Raw genomic sequence first — 19,538 nt, forward strand, 5'->3', positions numbered from 1 at the left:
GCTGAGATGAAGATATCAGGGGAGCAGCCAGCCGCAAAGCGGGGTTTGTCATATATGCAGAGGCTGAGTATGACAGGGTCCAATGGTAGTCCAATTACGACCATATGCCTAGTTCAGTGACCTCCAAACCGTCTCGCAAGCGTCAGTATCCCAAGCCTCATCCATCCGACAGGTCACGATTTCAGAAAAGGCAGAAGCTCAACACGCTGGCATCATCATATTGAGATAACCTGTTAAAGATTTGGTTAACCAAAGATGCATTAGAGGAGTTAGATCGAAGAAACAGCCGCCTGAAACCACCCCAGAATCACCATGGACCTGTCACTCGATGATTTCGCACTGAGCTGAAGAAGCACTGTAATCCTTTTCAGTCTGTTCTGGACTTTCTCCGTGAGTGTGCACCCGCTTGCAAAGCAGATAAAGCGGGTTTCCAGATTGGGAGGACCTGACATCACTGACCTTAGAAATGTACATAACTACAAATCCATGCAAATACATCATTGCTGATAATATTGTCCAGTATTCTAAACCGGAAAATTTCCTCAAAAAAGCAATGAGCTCAAGGTCCCAGAGTAGAAAGCGACGCGAATGTTTTCCTCCATCAACAAGCGCAGATACAAGGAGTACCAACAAGTCCACAAGCACCACACCCTATAATCGTAACTTCCAGCAGAGTTTAATTGATCATGGCGTTTACCCTGACGGATATGAATATCCGGATGGCCGAATACCAGCAATACTGGGAGATCAATGAAACACTAGCTCGACCCTGACCCTCCCTTTCCCCATCGAAGTTCTCTATGAACATTTCCGGAAATTCAAACGAGCAGATACCACGCATCTAAAGAACAACCGGTCACAATGTCAGTGATTCCTATCATTGAAGGTGATGTTGATGATTCCGAATCCGCCGGAGGGGGATACCCACTAATCGTGCCGCGCGCACCCACACCTGATGTGGGTGCGCCACACTGTAGTTAACGATAAAAACAGCGTAACGATAAAAATATCAACTTCTTCATTAATCAACCTTCAAATATTAATATATCATCACCACCATGACCAATAAGATGGATGATATTGAAAAATGTATTCAGAATGCCATTGAAGTCTATAATGGCAATCAAAAACAAAAAATCCTATCTCTGACACACAAATTCAACATTCCTTATCAACATCTTCAAGTGAGAATCAATGGAAGAAAAATGTGCAATGCAAAGATTGCACTGAACAAGAAGCTTAGCAAGAGTCAGAAGAATGTGTTGAAAGAGTGAATAACTCATATGAACAGAAATAATTGCTCACTGATCACAGAGCAAATTCAAGATAATATAAATCTTATTTTTAAATATCATTATACTGATTCTTCAACCTTCTCATTTGTGATCAGCAAGATGTGAATCTATCAATATATACAAAACTTGAATAAATATAAAAGAGTGAAGCAGAAGAAAATGAATCTGAAAAGAATTGCTATAAAGAATATTAACTACATCAAAATATGATTTAATTATTTAAAAATTTTATTTCAAAAATACACATTTCAAATCTGTGATATCTACAACTTTGATGAGATTAGCTTTCAAGAAAGTTAAGAATGTGAAGAATGAGTTATTATTACTTTTAAAAATTTGAATTCAGTTATAACTTCATCATATTCTTGAGAATTGATCATTGTGATTGAATGTATTTTAACAGACAGTGAGGTGTTGAATCTCTTCATCATCATAAAATTTAAAACTTATTTTAAAAATTGATATACATAAAGCAATTTATTGAATGGATATACAATCACAATATCAGATACTGATTATATCAATGATGAGATTGACTTTGCTTAAATTCAACATTTTAATAAAGTTATTAAAAAATGTCAGTAAGATAGTCATCAATTGCTGTTTTTTAACAATTATGAATCTCATCTCACTGAAGAATTTTTGCAATACCGCAATCTTCACAAGATTATTCTATATGAATTTCCTTCACATTCAACTCATATACTACAACCGCTAAATGAGGTGTTATTTCAGCAGTATAAACACTATCATTTAAAAGCAGTTAATCAAACCACTCAATATGAATATAAGCAATATGAAAAATGTCAGTTTCTGCAGAATTTAATTGACATTCATAAAAAAACCTTTCAACTCTTCACTATTCAAACTGACTTTACAGATTGTGATATCATCTCTTTCAATTTACAATTTATATTTAATAAATTAAATTCTAAAGTATGGCGTACACCGTTCAATTAGTAGGATAATTCATGTCTGAGTTTCTCTAATCTAGAAAGGTGGGCGAACGCCCCTATATATATACGTAGTCATCCCGTCAGCGATCCAATCCAGAGGAAGGAGCGATCGCAGCATACGGGAAGAATAGGAGGAATAATAATGCAGGGGCGGAAGGAGCAGGGCGGAAGGGAGACTAGGGGCGGAACGCCACATAAAGTCTCTAACTGCTCTGAGTTGTGAATATATAAAAGAAATAACTTTTTTTCTCTTCAATCAAATCATTTAATTACTTTTTTCTCATAATTATCCTTTCTGAAAACAATTGAAAAGCTACAATATCATATTTGAATAGTATAATTTCTATTTGCATCGGCGCCACCCTCCCCGTGGCCCCCTCCCCTTGCAGTTAGACGCCCTCCTCATCCGACCTAGCATCGCCCGTTCGGGTCTGGCGTGTCCCATTTCGGTTTGGCGCTGCCTGTTCAGGGATGGCGCTTGCTCTTGCTGCTGTGGCTCGCGTCGACGTCACCCATCGCAACTATATAAGATGCTCCCCTTTCCCTCTCTTGTGCACGCACTTTCTATCTCGTTTTCCTTTCCAATCTCAGCCTTCCCTTGTTCCCCCCTCTTCATCGGCGATCGCCGAACCCTGACGCCTGTATCCCTCTTCCTCTTGACAAACGCTGGGCCGACTCACCGCCGCCACTACCACGCTGAATGGAGTTACCCAACCTGCCATAGCTCGACTACTTTTACAACAATCCATTGTCTTCATAACCCTCATCATACTCTTGTACTCTTGTTCTTCTGTGGTTTACTGTTTCCATCCTCCAGTTTCTTTCCGCTGTTCTTTCATTCTTTACACGCTCTTAATCCATCACATCCATTGCCGTTCTCGGACTGCTGGTCTTTTTTCCTTCCCTTTCCTTTCCTTTTCTTTTCTTTTTTTTTGCCTGATATCAGGGCAGAGGACGTGCCGCATTTTGAGCCAATGGCAAAAATGCCTCATTCCTCGTGAAGCTGTACATGTGGGTCTAGATTTGGAATTGCGACACAGCCGCATCAGTGGCCTTGTCAACCGATCCTTGGGACAGGCTTCCATATAGGCATTCAACGACTTTGAGGAGCCACAACGATACGATCATCTGGTCTGACTGCAGCGTTGCTGATGACTAGACCTCTGTGTGTTTCATGTGAATGAGCTGAAGACAAATGAATGGCTGTCGTCGCTTCTCTCGCTTCGTATTATCTGCGCCGCCGTGCATGTCTGCATCCCTTATCCCTGCAAGGGCGACATATTCAATTTCCTTGCTGGAGGCGAAGCTTAAGCTTGGATGATGAGGTGTTAGCGGGCTGTGCAAGCTGGATGGTATCGGCTGGTATGCCTTGCAACATCAACCCCTGCTGGTTATCCTCACCACAGAACTCACATGTAATTTAGCCTGTTCCTATATCTGCAGCGAAATGGATCGTTGCAGCCAATCTAGGCATCATTTGGGATCTCTTAATAGATTATGATCATCCCGGTGCTGCCTTCTTCTTGCTCAAGTTGCATTAGGGAGTTACATATGCCGTTCGCAGTGTGAGAGGCTGCTAAGATGGGCTCGCCGTTCTTTTCGAATGTGGTTGGGGAGACTGTTCTTGGTCGGCTTAGCTCATGCCATGCGGGGACGAGGAGGCTGCACTTGGCTGATTTGGGTCAGAAAATGGCACCTGCTTCTTTGGCACAGTGAAGCTCAAGCCATCTTGCTCTGCATTGAGCCAGTGTGTGCCGCACTTCTGAACCTGCTATATAGATGTCCTTCTTCCTCCCACAAAATTGTGAACTTCATCAGCGAGATTGAACAAAACAGCCCGTGAGACCATTTCAGAGCAGGTGAATATCATTTGGCCACCATGGAGTTCATCAACTATACCCCCTCTCAGCCAGAACGTAAAACCTTTCAAGCCCATCCCGATCACTTTCGCCCTCCATGCTCTACACTCACAACACTCCCTCTGAAACCCCTCAGGCCTTCCCATCCCCTCTCCCTCTTCCCCTTCTGTCTACCTGGCCGTCCTAATGTCGTCAATCCCCCACCATACTCTACATCTGTATCTCTCCAGACTCAGCCCATGCACTCTGTATCATTGAAACCACATCCCCTACCCAGCTGTCCCCCTTCCAGTTTCCCACCGTGCACCCCACTTCAAGGCAGCCGCAGCGGCCAAGATCCGGCACAGGTTATTGTGCTGAATGATTTCGATAAGGTGTTTATAAAGAATGGAATCGCTGAAGGCCTCGAGAGCAAGAGCTTTGTGGACTTGACCACTGACATCACTTCTTGTGGTGATATCATCACTCTAGATTCGCGGCCGCACCCGTACGGTGCACGACATGATCCCATAGGTAGGCCTATTGGTTTCTTCATTGTGTCTTCTCTTCCAAGGGCGTTGAACGTTCTGGGCTTCTTGCATCTCTAATCCAGATCTCCTTCCAGATTTTCAGAAGAGGAATGAGGATCGATGCCAGGAGAAGACGAATGAAGCCTCACCTAGTCTGGAATTGTTCGTGGGATCCATTACGACCCAGTCCGCTTTGTTGGCGGAACCACTCACCAGCAATGGTAAATCGAATCCTCTGCCGGCATCAGAGAAGCAACCCCACTTGTTGGAGTTGAACAGGGAGCAAGATGAAACACTCAATCAAGAATCCCCACATGGCAGCCAAGGTGAGTCTTCACCGCATTCCTTTAATTACAGGCCTATTTTCCTCACACACGTTTTTAGAAACAGAAATCAGTTCTAAGAGTAGCACTACAGCACAGGGGGGCTCCGCATCCTCAGATGAGAATGAGAATGCAGATTCTACTTCTGCCATGTTGGTGGCTCACTCTGTGAAACTGGATCAACAAAAGGGCAAGACTGACGCCTGCAACACTGGGAAATGCCAATCTCCCTTCACGGGACGGTACCGCCGATCCGATGTCGGGTCAATGGAGTCTATGGAGTCTATGGTCGCGGTTGTGATTCCATCCATCTCCCATCGCCATCGAGAAGACCCGGAAAAAATCAAGGGGAATGAAAGCGCACAGCATGACCCTGGGACCCACCAACGGAACACCCGGTCAAAATCTAAGTGTAAAATTTTGATTGAGGACCGTCATCTTACCGGTAGCCCAGCACAGCCTACAGATGACAACTGGGGGGAGTGGGACATAACCGGCACGACTGATCTCTCTGATGATTCGGACGGAGATTACACCGCGAGTAGCGACGGAGATGATTTAGTGAAGCAGCAATCAAAGCGGCGCAAGATTTCCTCACGGTCAGCCGCTACCACATCATGTCGACCACAATCTCGATCTCGGGGTGCGCGAGTCGTTGGGCATCATCGAGAGGTCAAGCGGGCACCTCGCAGCGGGCGATCAGTGGCCGCCACGGAGCACTCTATAAGCTCCACACGCGTGGATCACGAATGGTGCACACGCTGCGGTCCGGTGGCACCCGCCGGCGGCTCCGAGCATACTTTTAGCCCGCGGCTGTTATCCCCAGAGGACATTTCCGCGCTGGTGTCTGCCTTTGCTCAAAGGCTCCTCGACCTCCGTAAAGATCCTTCAACGGACGCCGAGCGTGCCATGGATGGTGGGGTAGCTGATATCGACACCGAAAGTGTGGACAAAGATCCAAGAACCGCGGAGCTGGACAGGAAGAGATCTCGGTGGACCCAGGGTGAAGATGAGCGACTAAAGGATCTGAAGACGCGCGGCTGGCGTTGGTGGGAGATCAAGCAGCAGTTTCCACACCGAAAATTAAGCGCCTTGCAGCAGCGATGGTCCTCAAAACTCCGAGAAAGGGGAGCATCGCCGATGACTGACACACGGAAGCGGAAGAGAAAGTGCAAGCCAATCATCGTGACTATACCGTAGTTCCAACGGGGCCTCGATCCCGCCTATGGCGTTAATGTTGGACGCAAAAGGGTGCATGCTTCAGGCTGGCTGCGGGAAGTCATCGAAGTTTTGGCACTCACAGCTGCTCAGTGGGGTCTGATCCAGGACGCTGACAGCGCTAGATTGTCACCTAGCAATCATCCATAGCATATTATAGAATTAAATTAATACGTGATGAGAAAGAGGAGCTGACTCGTTTTCTTCATCTCTAATGGTAATTTATTAAGTGTGAGGAAATCAGAGTCGAATAACAAACTTTCACCTGGGCATAATAATTAGACAGTAGTAATACAATAAAACCGATGAGACTTCTGTTCTGTCCTGTATCTCAAATCTCTGTCCAGCGTCTCATAAGTCAGGCCTGGCTGCTTTGTAGAAAGCTTGATGTAGGACAAGAAATACCAGCGAGACAGCCGCAACCACAACCACGGGAACAAAATGAAGATAAAATAAATGAGGGCGAAACCGGCTCTTCACTGTCAACATAGATTGCAAACAGCGGTGTATTGAGTTGCTTTCTGCCATAGTTCCTAAGACTAAACCCGAGAGATCGCACTCTGAGAGCTCAGAGAGTGCGTTACAGACATCTTCCACCCTCTGATACCCGTCCTGATCCCAACAGTCCCGGATTACATTGCCCATGAATACGTCCACTGTGTTAGGAAGCTCTTCATGTATGTATTTATCTATTTGTCGTGGAATCATGTAGTCCTTAGTTTCGGAAACTGCCGCATCCTCACCACAACCCTGCGCACTAGAATTAGGTAGTTGACAGATGGGAACTTCGAACTTCCTTCCTGTAGCAATGTTGTAGATTAGGGAACCGAAACAGGCTATGTCATACTTGACTGATAGACCGTCCTCGTTGATTTCGTCAATATTTAGATATTTAGGAACGATGCGAGAGTTTGCAAAGTGGCATAATTTGAGTGTTTGCTTATCCGCAATTAAGAAACTTCGTGCGGCAAAACCGCCGGTAAGGACACGCTTTGAATGTGCATATGAGACAGCAGCAGCAGCTTCCCGCGCCCAGTTCAGTTGCTGAGTCTGATTTAATTTTTCATGTGATAAATATTTGTCAAGCGTCCTCTCCTGTGGAAGCGAGAGATGGGGCCATATCTCAAACACATTGACATGGAATCCCAAATGTTCATGTATCTTCTTTTCGCGTTCGGATGGACAATCTAGAGTGACTAACTCTAGTGCAGCCAGTAGACTTCTCGCATTCTGGAATGCACCTTTAGTCCAACACTTTTCAATGATTGAACCAAGCCAAACATTCTTGGTGGAAGGGAGAATCTCCCGCCGCGGCCAGGCTGCGCAGGCGGGCCCCGACGGCTGATCCCTAAACAGATCAAATTCGCAACGCTGCCCGGTTATAACCTCGTATATCACAGCACCCAATTGGCCAATGTCCGTGTAAATTGAGGTAACCATGGTCGTCGGCGCGCTCCATGTCAGAACCAAGGGGCAGAATAGAGGACTCAGTGAAGTCACAGGATTTAACAGAGAGGTCAGCACTGAGAACGAAATTCTTTGTAGCAATATCTGCCACTATAACGCAACGGTCGTGTATGCGAACAAGCGTATGAGCCATTTGCCGAAACCATGAGAGCTGAAGAGACTGCACCGGGCGTTGTCCCTTCAGATACGTAGCAAGATCTCCATTTTCCATCAACTCCATTTGAATGCAATATCCAGGGAAGCCGAAGCAACGCACAACACCATCACAATCCTGTAGCCGCCGATACACATCTTCTTCATGTTTGATGACGAGACGGTTCGCTTGGGTATCGTCATCGTTATCACCAATATACCTCAATGGCAGCTTGACGGCGATGTCACCTCGTCGAACGACGACTCCTGTTCCGCCGTGGCAAAGAACAGGATCACAGAGAGGAGTTCCATCTAGGTTCAAGAAGGGAGAGGACATTTCAAGGAGAGAAAGAAATGTTGATTGTTCAGCAAGACTACACTTCTTGGCACGTAAAGCAGTCAAGGGTACTCACTTTGGAGGAAAAAGACTCAAGAAAGTTTTTATATCATTGTGCCTATCCTCTATTTCCGGATAACACACCCATCATTGCAACACCACCAATGATGTCCGAGAAACCCACAAAGAAACAGGGAGATGCGCGCAGTTGACATGGCCTCCGAACAAAGCGAGCTCTACTTGATATGGATATGATTGGGTGATGCATTTGGCTTCTTCAAGGACATCAAGACATTTTTTCGGGGCTCCCAAGTGACATCATCACAAAGAATTTTATCAAGTATCGCTATTTAATCGCGCCAGGCTTTCAATCCACGGCATAAAGCTTAGGGAGGAATGAACGCCTACAAGCAGCACATAAGCCACGATGATGTGCTGCACAAGCCTGATTATTGTTAGCAAGGATCCATGGACCCGCTATTCCTGCCTTGGAGCACTATTGCTATTGTATGAGTTTTCTTATATCTCATTTGTTTGCTCTTCCCTCTTATTCCTTTGACTTTCTACTATTTTTGCTTGAATCCGCATATATTTTCTAGCTTTATATTTGAAATAAGTCCTTCCTTCTCATGAGGAAATAGTATGCACTATATATGTGCAGAGTGGTTTGCTAGATACAGGGATGATAAATGGGTATAGCCTGATGCACTAGAATGCCACGTGACCCACACCTATTTATCGGTTTAGCAATTCAGTGGCATGCATTGAGAACGACCCTCTATTCCATGAGTTTTCAGAATCGCCATATAACCGAAACCCCAAGCTTCACGCATTCCTGTTCGGTATTGAAGTTCTAGTTTCACTTCACAATTTTTACATGTGTTGTCCAACAAGGCGGCTCTGTCTTTCCAATATTCAGCATATGATTGAATGGATACCAGCTTTAACCTTGAAGAAGTTGCGGTGATATAGTCTATCAGCAATTGAGGCAAGATGTCTTCATTCACTTCATCATTTGCCTCTTTCACGTAAAGATATTCTAATGTGGGAGGCAGACGATGGATTAGGGGTGATGGGTGCGATACTAGGGATTCCGCCGGTACTTTGAGTCTGGTCAGGGTTGGCAGTGTGGCAAAGTTAAAGGTGGTTAGATGCACCTCACCATGAAGGTGGTTAAGGCAAAATGACTTAAGGCTGCTCAATTGAGATAGCAAGTGTGCGACGCTTTCATCTGCCGATAGGCTGGTCTCCCATCCCGCTGCTTTCATCAATTCATCCAATTCGTCCAATTTCTGTCTAGTATCCTCTTTTCTCAGATCACCGATCTCAAGTGTTTTGATATGTCCAGCCAGGGCTGAATCTTGATTGATCATTGCTGACAATTTTAACACATGGAAATATGCCTTCTTGCAGGCGGCCAAGTTGAAGGTCTCATAAAGATATAGCTCGATCGAGAGGAAGGATTTGCAGGTACAGGCTAGATGGGCAATGTCTTTCGTGTTCAAGTGGCCCATAATCTGCTGTTTCAGTACGATGGGTAGTTCAGTGATGTTTGCCTTCATGTTCCGATATTGTGAATGTTTCTTTTCTCTCGTGAACACTCGTTGGATGGAAATTTCAGCAGGTTTAGTACTTCCATTCTGAAGTTGATGAAGCACTTCCTGTTCACAGCAGCAGGTCGCATCCACAGTTGTCATTTGCTGCTATACATTGAGAAGAAATCAGCCAGAGGTATGACCCATAAGCTGGAGAAATCTTACCCTGTGTGGAAAACTGACCTGGCTCTGAGTTATCAACAGAGGCTGAGATCTCTTTCTCAACTCTGTTAATGCCACAGCAGCGATCATCGTTCTCTCTCCATCATCTGAAGGATTCAAAAGAGATCGGACATCCATTCTCATCAACTCACTGATCCTGGTAAAGAATAGCGTGTCTGTGGGATGACCGGCAGACAGAACTGGTTTGCCGGAGCAGGGTCAAAAATGGTTCGTGAAGAGCACTGACTCTTGTTAAATCCTGATTTCTCTTTGCTCTTTGTCGCTGAAGAAATATTTTGATCAACTGGACAGGTAGCCACACCGCAGCTATTGCAACTGTCCAGAAGGCAACATCAAGTAAGATAAAAGAAAGGGTAAAAAATAGAAAACAGCTTAAAAGTCTTTTGAAATGGGGGCTGAGAAGATGGTTGGGGATTGGCATTTGTTTTGGATTCTGTGATCCCATGCCAGCTAGTGTTGTGTATGCACAGAATAAGAGAAAAGGTGACAGTGATTGATTGCCGTGCATCCAGACTATCTTTGCCATTGTATGGATGCCTTGAGGAAGATTAGTAGTATGCAAAGTGCAGCTAGGGCTTCCAGACTGTGTCGAGGGCACGGGGAAACTTGCGTCGATCACACTGGGAGAGCGAGAGCGATATACATGTCCAGCTTGAGTCCGTGCCATCCCCATGCAAGGGATCACTATCTTGATACTAATTGAAGCCACCTTTGCATCTCAATGCTTTTGATTATAAGAGATGCCTCACCGCTAGCTCGTTGCTTCGTTCGAATACGGGCTCCTCCATGTTGGCTTGCACTCGAATTATTGTCTTAGACGCAAGGAGAAAGTCTGCTCACATCGTTGCATGCGAAGGGCGTGCTTACTTTTATCATACAAAGTTGGTTGACATGTTATTCCATTGCCATATGAGTTCTTCAGTTCGAGTCTCAAACGACCTTCGCAGCGTAGCATTCACTGATGCAGAAGTAGAAAGCACACAGTTCAGTGAAGCACCATAGCTTGCAGAGAGGATCTGTAAAATCCTCCAGTTTTGAGATCATGTCAATGGTACATCTCCTCCCCCATATGCGGTAGCTTCACTAACGGAACCAGGCTTCGCCTCCCGTTCTCCAACTTCTAAGGCGCGGGGATAGCTATTTTGTCAGTGCAGGCACTTGCAAGCTACTCCCAGCCTCAACATCCGATCTTATGAGCTCATGGGCGGGCATTGCCATGGTACTTGAGGCTGGTCATATCAGGGATGCAATGCGATGCAACCAGTCGTGCCCCTTGAGTGGCCACCTGCATATCATTGGCGAAAAGACCAGTCATCCTGGCTCCGTTACACTCTCTTTTTATGAGTCATGTACCCACACCATAACTATCCCATCCGAAGCTCTGAATACATGGCCTGGACAGGTCATACGCTGGGAGAACGAAAGACAATCTTTGGAGGGGAAGCGCACATGTGATTGGAAGGTTGGTTCGGCTGTTGTTATGAGCTTTGTAATTGGATTATGGAGGAACCTGTGGAAGTACATACATCAAAGCTTCGATTGGTGTCGGCGTTGTATATATTGTATCTCTTTCACCGGTTGTTGACTAAGACACTTTGACAATCTAAATAAATCTAACTGTATTTGAAATAACAATGCTAAAAATGCGTGCTCCACAGGCGTTGATACTTAAAATGCAATCTCAAGAAACAAGCATTGGTGGTCCGTGTCTGAATGGCGCTTGCCCTGCCAGCCAGTACAATTTTTACCTATGCTTTTGCAACTGGTTGAATTATTAGCATTAGCAATGAGATATGTGACCAAATTTGAGTCAATGGAGGTGCTAAAAATTATTTTCCTTGGTTTCAAGCCTACACTCACTGTTGCTGTTGCTATCTATAAACAGAGGGCGATGTCTTTCGTACATATAAGGGCAACCTGTCCCTTGTATCAGACATTTGGAAGCCATGTTCATCGTCTCTCCTTTTCTTCAGTATGTTTGTCAAATTACCTAGTCGACCTGGGACAGCAATATTACCAGACCATTCTCATGGCGTAGAGATGGAGGGAGAGAGGAAAGGGGTTAGAGTGGGTGAAGTTGAGAATGAAATAGAGAAGGTAGTGGAGGAGGAGGAGGAGGAGGAGGAGGAGGAGGAGGAGGAGGAGGAGGAGGAGGAGATGGACAGTACCAGCAGCTACCACTCTGAATTGGAGGATGACTTATTTTCCCTCACAGAAAGTATCACCGATTATCCGTAAGTACTTTGTTTCATACCCAAAATGGCTATCCCAGCTAACAATCTCAGGACTCAGGTAAGAGAAACTCAACAGACTTGGCTCGCACAAGCTAAATGAGCAGAATGGCCGAACATATCATGCATTTTGTAAAGGGAAATACCTTCTTGTGAGTCCTCTCCATTTATGGTGGAGAAACATGGTTATTAACTGGTTGATAGCCGAACGATGAGCGGGAAAAGGATCGGATGGATATGGTAAATGATGGTATCTGGATACTCATTGCATAAGATCTGACCAGGGCACAGTTGCATAGGATGTATACACTCGCCTTCGATTATCGGTTGTTTCTTGCTCCCATTAGCGACAAGCCTCAGTACATTCTTGATATGGGAACAGGAACAGGTATCTGGGCGATAGAATGTGCCGAGTGCGTACCTCTGAAGCAAATGTCCATGACTTCAAGCGTGGCTAACAATCATGGGCAGCAAATAACGTAATCAACCACTCAACGCCCGTCTACACTCAACGCCCACCCAATCCTCATTTTTTCATCCATCTTCAAACACCCACAAGATGCACCACGAGGCAGTTATATTGTCCGCGATTGATGATTTGAATGCCCAATTGGTTCCTAATTACACTGTGACCGCTGAGAAATATGGAATCAGTCGTTATACACTCTCACGGCGCTATAGAGGTGTTCAAACGTCAAGAAAGGAAGCAACCTCTATCCACCGCAAAATCCTCACAGATTCGCAAGAAAATCGACTCCTTTTTCATATCAATCGATTGGCAGATCGCGGTTTCCCTTGTACGCCCCAAATCCTTCATAATCTTGTTGTTGAGATATTAAAAGAACCTATTGGAGCCAACTGGGTGGCAAGGTTCTGTCAACGCCACAAGGATGTAATCAAGTCAGTTTACCTGCGAAATATCGACCAAAAACGCAAGATTGCGGACAATTCTACATACTTTAAGCATTATTTTGATCTTGTATATATTGCTTTTCTCTACTGCTTTTCTTACTTTTATCTTGCTAATTTATTGTTGATTTGCAGCTACAGGAAAAGATCACTAAATACAATATTGAACCTGGGAATATCTACAACTTCGATGAAAAAGGATTCCTATTGGGCTTCATCCACACCCTCAAGCGTATTGTATCAATTAATGCGCTCAAATCCGGCCGTACAATAGGTGCCAGCCAGGATGGCAGCCGCGAATTCATTACACTACTTGCCTCAATTTGCGCCGATGGAACCTCACTCCCACCTGCTCTCATATATCAAGGGGAATCAAGGGATATGCAAGATACTTGGCTGGAAGATTTTGATAGCAAAAAGGATCAGGTCTACTTTGCTGCTTCAGAGAATGGATGGAGCAATGATGAATATGGGTTAATGTGGTTAAAGAAGATCTTTGAACCTCATACAAAAAAGAAAGCAGGCGTGGATACTGCTTCTTATATTAGATGGCCACTCATCCCATGTAATATGGCATTCATCAATTACGCGGCTCAGCATAAGATTTTACTTGCTGTCTTTCCTCCCCACTCTACACACCGATTACAACCGCTAGATGTTGGGATATTTGGACCATTGAGCAAATCATATTCTAAGCATTTGAATGAGCGAATGAGAACCGGTATGGGATTTGTACGCACTACAAAGAGGTCTTTTTGGCAGCTATTTGATGCTGCTTGGAAGGAATCAGTTACATCCTCAAATATTATATCCGCGTTCGCTGCGGTTGGCCTACATCCATTTGATCCAGAACAGGTTCTTAAAAAGCTTGCAATACGCCCTTGCACCCCCCCAGACGCGCAATATCGACCCAGAACCCCTACATCTATTATTGGCATGCGGAAATTAGTCAAGCAAGTCAAGCAGCGGCAGCGTCGAATATCTAGCGATCTCAACCAGGTGATCCGTGCAGGAGAGAATCTTGCTCTTGATAAAGAGGATCTTTTAATAGAGAACAGGCAGCTACAGCAAGCTCTTAATCAGGAAAGAAGACGTCGCAAGCGTGGCAGGGCAATGGGGTTGCTAGATTCTTCAAATCCGTCATTGGCACAGTTCTTTTCACCGGCAAAGGTGCAGAGCATCCGCGAGCAGATGACTGCCGCAGAGGCCGCCAAAAAGGATGAACAGGCTCGTAAGGAGGATGCCAAGTTGCAACACGCTATTCTTAAGGAGCAGAAGGAGACAGATATCATGTTACAGCGAATGGAGCGGGAGGCAGCTCGCCAGGCAGCTAAGGAGCAAAAGGAGATGGATAAGGCCGCAAGAGCCGCTCAACGGCAGATTGACAGGGAGCTTAGGGATGCAAAGAAGGCCCAAGAGCAAAAGGAAAAGGAAGAACGAGCTGCTGCGCGGCAGCAATCGCGGTTGGGGGGGGGCCAGGTTCGGGGGTCCAAAAATCACCTTCCTAATCGGGAAATCAGACCCTCGATTTCGCAAAGAGTGGCTAAATCGCGTTTTCAGAGCTCTGCCAGGTTGCCCGCGGGTCCGCCGCCGGGGGGTCCGGATGATATTGCAACCCCTACGGATTTGACCGCTGCCTGCTCATTGAATCTGCCTCCACCCAAGATTTCGCGTTCCGGGCGAGTTATTAAGCCCAACAAACATCTTTTGAATTAGCTATATATTTTTATATGTAATTTTCTATATATATTTTCATCATATAATATATCATATTAAAATCTAATTGCGTTGTTGAGATATTAATGAAAAGATTTCATTGTAGTGGTGGCAAAATAGCGGGCGTTGAGTGGTTGATTACGTTACCCCAGTGCGGTGGTTCGAGGAAACGATTTAAGCCCAATCCAACCTACCTTGTAAGAAGTGTCCCACCATATCAAATATGCTCTGGCTTATGATTTATTCCAGTGTTCCACCAAATTGCATTTTTGAGATTGACGACTTTGAGAAATGGGAATTGCCATACGAATTTGATTTCATCCATGGGCGTGAGTTGGATGGTTCAATCTACAACTGCGAAAGACTGTGCAAAGGAGCTTTTGAGCATTTAAAACCTGGCGGATACTTTGAACTTCAATCACTTGAACACGGCTTCCTCTCGGATGACGAGACGCATAAAACAGCTGTACATGCACTTGATGGCAACAGTATATCATAGAGGGCCGGAATAAGCTGCAAAAGCCTTTCTGCGGAGCAACTATCTGCACACAGAGGATGGGAAAAGCTGGTTTTGTCAATATCAAAATCCAAAGATTCAAGGTATGTCAGGCTTCATACATTTGATGAAGACCAATCACTAAAATGAAATAGATTCCAATAGGACCATGGTCAGAAGGCAATAAATTGAAGCAATTGGGCATTTTTGCTCTTCAGGATATTCTGGAAGGACTGGAAGCATTCTCACTCCATGTTTTCACTCAAGGTCTTCAGTGGTCAATGGATGAGTTGCAAGTATGTCTGGCCCTGGTGAGAGATGATCTGAAAAGAGAGGAACTTCACATATACCGTGAATTATATGTGATATACGGGCGAAAGCCAGAGTAGAGAAGAATGCATATATGAACCCATTCAAGCAAATCAATTATCTTCTCCTTTCTGCAGTTTTTGCACTAGCATGAGTGTCTCTTATGTGAGCGAAATCTGCCCTTAGTTATTTGTACCTCGTATCTGCTACAATTTCTGATCTTTGTAAATATATTATTTATTCACAGAAAATTCCAAATGTCTTTTCCAAACTATGGGTCTATTGGCAGATGAAACAGAAATCACTGTGAATGGGAAGCGCAAAATGGAGCAGCAAAACCAGGTCGTTAAAGAGTCGACAATCGAAACAGCAAGGTTGAATCCCAAACTTATACAGAAGTGCGTTGATCAACACACAATGATACTAGACATAGCTCAAGAAGAGAACCAGGAGAACGGTGGAAAGCAGCAGCGACGTTATTGAAGTATGGGAGATGAAAGTATACAGCGGCCAGAGATGGATAGGAAGGTTCTTGGAGGTTGCTTTCCATTCTAGTATTCATTGGGCCCAGTCGTTTAAGTTAAATACAAAACCACAAAAATACAGTGGTGGATTCTTTGCATCAAAACTCTCATCAAAACTCTGTCTCTCAATCCTCTTCTTATCTACACTCCCCTTTGCTCTGCCCTTCTTTCTTCATCTTCTTCATCGCCTCTCAACCTCTCCACACCGGTGGCCACAAGACACAACAAACGACCGACAACATCTTTTGATCCATTCCCCAGCTTGGCCTCAAAGTCAGCGCACTCAGAAACAGTAAAATATTCCCCATTATGAGTTTCAGCAGCCCATGATGGTCGACATATATAACCATTCAAAGGGGCGACTCCACTGGAAGGCATTCATAAATGCTCCCAGATTTGTCGACTGAGTGTCGGTACCACAGTTATCCGGCACGAAAGGACAGAAACATGGGCATTGTGTCGTGAAGGAAGTGGAAATGGGTGCATATGGCAAATACGAACCCGCTGGAACAGAATGGGGAATGAACTGTTGAGGAGGAATCATACCAGCACGATAGATGCTAGGGATTGGCTGTTGGAATGATGTTACTGTTTGATATTCGGCACTGGCACATCTTTGATAGGATGATCGTTCGCCCGATGATGCAGCGATTCCATTCAGATAACCGGTGGGAGATACCATTGGTGTGAACTTCTCATACTCAGTTTTGATTCCCTCCGAGGCATTTGGTAGTGGGAACATCGCTCCACTGTCTTCAAAATTGGGAATTGTCCAATGCTGCTTGAGAGGAGACTTCCGCACACTTGGGTCATTTTCAGGCATATTTCCAGGTTGATATTTGTCGGTATCTGAATCCTGTTTCTCGGTCCTGTGTTTTATTGTATTCCTGATCGTCCTCAGAACCTTTTTGCGTTTCTCGGTCACAAAAATCTCTGAATTTGCATCTAGTGATGGCAGTGCGTTAGATAGAACATAGCCATAAAAATAGAGGTGTAACCAACCAATTTCACCCCTTTCATAGCGCTCTTCTGCTTCTCTCACACGGTATATCTCGTTCAAAATGTCTAATTTCTCAGGGGGTTTAATATGTTGCTGTACTTCTTTGCTCGCATATCGAAGCTTCCTTGCAGAGCAACGGCTCTTCCGGAATATGTGAATAAGTAATTGTATACGGTCTGTTATTTATAAGCATTGGAAAGGAAGAGGAGATTTGATCATCGTACCATGTTTTTTTAGATGGTCCGGCTCTTTGTGTATCACATCAGTAGGCCACCAACATGGCTTAGTACTTTCAGGATCCCGAGTATTTCCCCCATTATATGGATGTTTCGTTTGCTTGTGTGGTTCAATCACCTTGATACAAGCCTTCGCAATCTCACGGCAGTTGATCTGTTGAAATGCTTTGAAGGCTTCCACATAATAAGCCAGCACCTTTTGTTCATCTCCGATCGGTAAGGTGATCTTATCCATGGGTTCACTTTGTTCTACTGGCTCATCTAAGTCGGACTCCTCGGATGTGTCGTCACTAGTTGAATACTCAACACGTTGGCGTTTTCGCATGTGTTCCCGGGGAAATTGGCAATTGTTGTGTATAGTTTCTCGCTGGATGTGTTGTAAAAAATGCTTCTCCAAGTTCAGAGATAAAATCCGTGGTTGGTCTTGCATCGATGGCGAAAGCTGATATTGGATCTTCCCAGATTGATCCAGGTATACTAAAACATAATGCATATATGGGATCTCTAGTTGGGGAGACATTGTGATGTTGTTTTTCAAGACACACAGAGCGACCCAGGATTCAAGTGATGATGGAAAGTAACAGGCAGTAAATGGATGTGCATCCACGAACAAAAATTTCAAAAGGAAGTAACAGCAAAACAATGTTCCCCCCCGAAACAGAGGAACTATGTACTTTATGTATATTCCCAATTGATATTTACCTTGCCCAGCATCGTAGCTGTAACTGCACCATCTAGGTGGGTCCTCCAATGGCTCAGCTGTGTCTGCTAGTATGAGAACCCACCTGGGTACTCGCTAGAACAGAAAATTAAGCACCCATCTGGGTGCTCCTCCCTCGACGCTAGCCTGTTTACACACTGAAAATTATTCTGATGATGATTATGATGCCTCACACTTTCTTTAGCGGACACGAGCCCATCCAAACAGGGGGATTGACTGGCAACAAAGTATCCATGGCTGCAAACATGTTGATACTTCTGCTTTTTCGAGTAGTACATACATTGACCAGGTTTGGCCAAGTAGTCGGCAATTTGCTTGCAGTGACCTATTGTAGTATCATTTTTTAACGACACAAAGAGAACCGCCACGAAGGAATGTGCCGATTCAAAGGCCCAAGCGTGATCTCTACTGTTTCCGGGGTTTTTTTGGACGCGGCTTGGGTGAAGCTTAGTATATGCTCTGGGAGAGCGAGAGCGAGGGGGAAAGACTGCTCTTACACCAATTCTTGACTTCAGACTCTGGCCGCGGCTCTTGGGCGGAATCCACATGGCTCCATTCCGGTACCTTCCATTTCCGTTCTGCTCACTCTATGAGCCGGTACCGTGTTACTCGACACGTAGTTCTCATATCCCGTCCGGAGATACCTGGGATGAGAGATCACTCGACTGAAGGAAATCCGTGCTCTTTGGGATTATGGAAAGCGCGCTGCCTTCGATGTACATTCCTCCCGAGTCATCTATTGACCGAGCCACAGAAAACTCACGAGTACAGATCACACCTGCAAGTGTATTCTCCATGAGGGCGGGTGGTGACAGGAGCATCCAGCCGAGCGTGGAGGGCCACAGCAAAATATCCACCTAGCAAAGATGCACAGTCGCGGGAATGGGGTTGTTGGATCTGTTGACCAGAAGTCTGAACAAGCTGACAAACACTTCTCAACGCATGCACTGTCGTTCGGTATTGGAGGCGGTGGGAGAGTTTTAGAAAGGACGACTGTTGCTACTGTAAACAGCTCTCTTGAAAATGGAAGAGCGGCATCTCCATGGCTTATATAGATATAGTTCTGGAAAATATTAGTCCATTGTAACAATCTTTGAGTGTATCCAGGCGGATGCAGCATTTAGGGAGGGCCTTTGAGAGCACCGACCACCATGAAGAATGAAACTCTAATGATTGTTACACTTGAGCAGATTGCCCACCGTAGTCGCTCAAAATCCTCTAAATTAGCACAATTAGTAGGCAATCAAATATGAACACATCACCATGGACTCAGCCTGATTCGGAATTTTTCGTCAACGTAAATAGCAGTCGCTCGTAGTGTGAAAGGAATGACAGTATCCCGATTACCTTGGATTACAGAACCCATCAGAATGAGCCACAAAGTCGGTGAAACAGTTTATTTCGACTGGGTCAAAGTGATCAGCAGCCTCATTGCCCTGTGAACAATAATAGGACACATAAAATCATCAATACTCCCGTACGAGTGATCAAAAGTCTTAAAATTTATTATTTGCTGCAAGTC

General features: G+C 44.9%; 6 protein-coding genes across 6 annotated transcripts; 4 read left to right on the forward strand and 2 right to left on the reverse strand.

The window, feature by feature from the left end:
• Positions 1 to 3,450: 3,450 nt before the first annotated feature.
• Positions 3,451 to 6,142, forward strand: HCAG_00499 (predicted protein; the record flags this gene model as incomplete). The annotated part of the gene is made up of 5 exons (XM_001543403.1): positions 3,451 to 3,613; positions 3,965 to 3,998; positions 4,247 to 4,623; positions 4,715 to 4,945; positions 5,004 to 6,142. 5 exons carry the CDS (start codon positions 3,451 to 3,453, stop codon positions 6,140 to 6,142), a joined length of 1,944 nt encoding a protein of 647 aa, XP_001543453.1.
• A 1,375-nt stretch (positions 6,143 to 7,517) lies between these two features.
• HCAG_00500 (predicted protein) lies at positions 7,518 to 8,244 on the reverse strand (the record flags this gene model as incomplete). Its single annotated transcript, XM_001543404.1, has 3 exons — positions 7,518 to 8,071; positions 8,173 to 8,187; positions 8,241 to 8,244. 3 exons carry the CDS (start codon positions 8,242 to 8,244, stop codon positions 7,518 to 7,520), a joined length of 573 nt encoding a protein of 190 aa, XP_001543454.1.
• A 2,822-nt stretch (positions 8,245 to 11,066) lies between these two features.
• Positions 11,067 to 12,378, forward strand: HCAG_00501 (predicted protein; the record flags this gene model as incomplete). The annotated part of the gene is made up of 5 exons (XM_001543405.1): positions 11,067 to 11,336; positions 11,533 to 11,575; positions 11,760 to 12,108; positions 12,185 to 12,257; positions 12,310 to 12,378. 5 exons carry the CDS (start codon positions 11,067 to 11,069, stop codon positions 12,376 to 12,378), a joined length of 804 nt encoding a protein of 267 aa, XP_001543455.1.
• Positions 12,379 to 12,664: 286 nt separating this feature from the next.
• Positions 12,665 to 14,730, forward strand: HCAG_00502 (predicted protein; the record flags this gene model as incomplete). Its single annotated transcript, XM_001543406.1, has 2 exons — positions 12,665 to 13,084; positions 13,150 to 14,730. The coding sequence occupies 2 exons, from the start codon at positions 12,665 to 12,667 to the stop codon at positions 14,728 to 14,730; spliced, it is 2,001 nt and encodes a 666-aa protein (XP_001543456.1).
• Positions 14,731 to 15,285: 555 nt separating this feature from the next.
• On the forward strand, positions 15,286 to 15,845 carry HCAG_00503 (predicted protein; the record flags this gene model as incomplete). Its single annotated transcript, XM_001543407.1, has 3 exons — positions 15,286 to 15,330; positions 15,382 to 15,522; positions 15,783 to 15,845. The coding sequence occupies 3 exons, from the start codon at positions 15,286 to 15,288 to the stop codon at positions 15,843 to 15,845; spliced, it is 249 nt and encodes an 82-aa protein (XP_001543457.1).
• Positions 15,846 to 16,200: 355 nt separating this feature from the next.
• Positions 16,201 to 17,815, reverse strand: HCAG_00504 (predicted protein; the record flags this gene model as incomplete). The annotated part of the gene is made up of 4 exons (XM_001543408.1): positions 16,201 to 16,301; positions 16,561 to 17,004; positions 17,062 to 17,235; positions 17,284 to 17,815. The coding sequence occupies 4 exons, from the start codon at positions 17,813 to 17,815 to the stop codon at positions 16,201 to 16,203; spliced, it is 1,251 nt and encodes a 416-aa protein (XP_001543458.1).
• Positions 17,816 to 19,538: the final 1,723 nt, after the last annotated feature.

The sequence above is a fragment of the Histoplasma capsulatum genome, genomic scaffold (assembly GCF_000149585.1).
Source record: "Histoplasma capsulatum NAm1 scaffold_1 genomic scaffold, whole genome shotgun sequence".
Classification (NCBI taxonomy): domain Eukaryota; kingdom Fungi; phylum Ascomycota; class Eurotiomycetes; order Onygenales; family Ajellomycetaceae; genus Histoplasma; species Histoplasma mississippiense.